Source organism: Puntigrus tetrazona, chromosome 16 (assembly GCF_018831695.1).
Source record: "Puntigrus tetrazona isolate hp1 chromosome 16, ASM1883169v1, whole genome shotgun sequence".
Classification (NCBI taxonomy): domain Eukaryota; kingdom Metazoa; phylum Chordata; class Actinopteri; order Cypriniformes; family Cyprinidae; genus Puntigrus; species Puntigrus tetrazona.
The window spans coordinates 15,417,778-15,420,748 of NC_056714.1; the positions used below are offsets into that span (position 1 = coordinate 15,417,778).

Consider the following 2,971-nt stretch of genomic DNA (forward strand, 5'->3'; position numbering starts at 1 on the left):
CGCAAGACAAGAGCCTGTAAGCATTTATCTGTCTGCCGGTGGATGGGGAACAGAATATAAAAGACGCTATAACAAGTGTGTTATCATATTAAGAACTCAGATATGAGTTACTTATTCTTAAATGCCAGATCGTTGATCACGGTTTAATGCGATCAATCAGAATGTATATTATGTGAAGAGCCATATCTTTTTAACAGGTAATCTCATTTTAGTCTTTCTTATCTTACAACAAGCCCCAGCAAAAAACACAGCCCCACATCAACACACACACACACACACACGCACGCACACACGCACACACACACGCACACACACACTCACTCACATAACATTTATCTGAGTAGTTGCACTTTGGCACTTGAGTTATCAGGTCATCTGTACCCATATATAAGATAGGCCAAAGAGTTTTTGCCGCTAACCCATCTGACACACTTTCCGCAGAGGAGACACTGTGAGTACATCCATATTTTCCCTCTTGTTTTAAAGTGCATTGTAAAATGTTTAGATATTGGAACGGATTTTATGACTGTTTAGCACCAATGAATTTATAAACCTGACAAATTCCTAAAATGCACATGACGTAAGTCTCCATAGATAATATTACAGTATAGCAAGGACTGTATATCTGTATATTTAGTCTTTTGTAAAAACGTATATTTTATAGCAAAGTATTATCATTTTTAGTCCATTTATTATATATTACAAAAATTTAGAACTAATAATCAATTAAATAAATCAATGTAAAACATTTTAATGCCACTAAAAGTGCTTCATGAGTCTAGCCTAACAGCATATAAAGCATATGCTTGTTATAGCCCATTGATGATTTAAGTGACTGCGTGCACTAAAAATAAAATAATGCCCTCTTGTGGTCACATTTATAGTGTCATATCTGTGCTGCTGCCATCTGACCAATGCTTTGCTCAACTCCTCAGAGATCCCTGCCATTATGAACAAGCTGCTGGTTATCACCGTCGTCATCACTTTCCTTGCTCTGGGTACGTACAGACACATTCATAAACATATTGTGGATTATTATTATATCTGCTTCGCTGCTAACGAAGTAATCTAAAAGGACAATAAACCATGAAAAGGAATAAAGATTTGTTAACTCCTTTAAACGTGCAGGAGCGGAGAGCTTCCGTGTGCCCAGGCAAGCTGAAGATGAGAAGGGAACCGTTGCCACTGTAGTGGACACACTTAGGTCCTACTACGACCAGAGCGTTGACACTGCCAGCGGCTACGTTGAAACCATCAAGGGCTACAAGCTGGATGAGAAAGCCAAGTAAATCTAGTTTATACATTACCTTATCTAGTCTGTACTTACAAGCATTTTCTTCTGGGCTTTTAGACACAAGCGCAAGTTTAGAGTTCTATTACAATACATGGGCAATGATGAGATTTTAACAGAACAGTAAAGGAAAATGCGTTCGCTCTTAGGCCATCTGAGATGCAGATGAGTTTATTCATTGATCAAAAGAGATTTGGAGACATTTTGCATTATATCCCTGTTAAAAACATTGCAACTGTCCACAAGTAACCCACATGACTCCAGTCCATCAATTAACATCTTGTGAAGTGAAAAGCTATGTGTTTGTAAAAAAAAAACATCCAGGCTTATTTAACTTCAACCAGTTGATTCTGGCTAAAATATGAATCAATCATCCATAATTTTGCTTTCTTCAGGGGAACACTGATTTGAATCAGAAGAGATGTTGACAGATCAAGCGCCGTCTATGAACAGAAACTGTTCTAAACAACTGTGATTGTGTCAGGAAGAAGCGCAATTATGGATTACGGACTTTTTTGGTCATAAGTCAAACATTTTTATTTTTATGTTATTGCTGGACTAGAGTAGTTTTGAATATTTATGGATTATTGTGACGTGTTTATCAGCACCCATTGACTGCAGAACATCCACTGAGTAATGGTTGTATTGTTCCAATGAAAAAAACAAACCTTTGATGGCATGAGGGTGAATACATATTCAGCAAATCGTCAACTACTCTTTTCAAGTTCACGAAATCCTGAAAATGATGACTCATGATGCATTTTGCTCTGACGTTTTGTCTTTCCTCTCTCATCAAGGAACCTGTACGAGGACACAGTTCGTGCTGTCAGCACCTACGCCGGCATCTTCAACGACCAGCTATACCACATTTTGTACCCTCAAGACAGCTCTTAAATCACATTGTATCACACATCAACAAAACTCCATCTCTTTCTGGTCCTGAGTCCATCATCACGCTGGAACTACAATCACATGCATCTCAGAAAAAGATGGCACTGAGCTGAAAATATGACTGTTGAACTCCAAAGGCCTGTTACCTTCGCCCTGTCAAAAATACTGCAAAAGCACGAGCACCCTGACACACATCAGTGGATAATTATGATGTGAAGTTCTGTGGTAAAATCGGGTATAATGCTCAACCACAATCTGTTTTTGGATGAAGATCAGAGACTCTTTGCTGCTGACTGTTACCTGGCGCCCTCTATCGTACATCCAGGTTAAAAAAGAATCATCGACCGTTTCATTGTGGTTTATCTGTACAGATGAAAAAAAATCCTTGTATTATATCAACATTTAGTGGTTCTTTGTCCATGAGCATTAACAAATAGCAATAAAACTCCACATTTGTAGAAAATCAAGTTGTTTTCTTTGTTTTAGAGCCTTTACGTAAGAGATCTGATACATGGAAACTCTAAATACCGGCAATCTAGAAGCTTATGCCACAAAATATGCAAGTTTTAAGAGGTCCGTGAAGAATTACTTTTTAATTGGATTCATTTCCAAGTCATCTGCAAATATAAGCCTTTTTAGCGCGATCAAAAAGGTTATTAGCAACTGTTTACACTAGGTCTTTTGACTGAATACAAACAATCTCTCTCTCTGAGGAGGACACTTGTTAATCAGTTAGTAAGCACAATTTGTCATGACTGACTATAATTGAGGAATTTCGGTTTAATGAGC

The 2,971-nt window shown here is 37.8% G+C and overlaps 1 protein-coding gene across 1 annotated transcript; it reads left to right on the forward strand.

Moving 5' to 3' along the window:
• The first annotated feature begins 325 nt into the window (after positions 1 to 325).
• apoc2 (apolipoprotein C-II) lies at positions 326 to 2,645 on the forward strand. Its single transcript, XM_043259986.1, has 4 exons — positions 326 to 451; positions 936 to 998; positions 1,129 to 1,285; positions 2,089 to 2,645. The coding sequence occupies exons 2-4, from the start codon at positions 950 to 952 to the stop codon at positions 2,183 to 2,185; spliced, it is 303 nt and encodes a 100-aa protein (XP_043115921.1). The 5' UTR covers positions 326 to 451; positions 936 to 949; the 3' UTR covers positions 2,186 to 2,645.
• The last annotated feature ends 326 nt before the right edge of the window (positions 2,646 to 2,971 follow it).

Coding starts and splice junctions, on each gene's coding strand:
- apoc2 (XM_043259986.1), top strand. CDS start 950: ATGAACAAGCTGCTGGTTATCACCGTCGTCATCACTTTCCTTGCTCTG. Junction 999..1,128: donor CATCACTTTCCTTGCTCTGG/GTACGTACAGAC, acceptor TTAAACGTGCAG/GAGCGGAGAGCTTCCGTGTG. Junction 1,286..2,088: donor AAGCTGGATGAGAAAGCCAA/GTAAATCTAGTT, acceptor TCTCTCATCAAG/GAACCTGTACGAGGACACAG.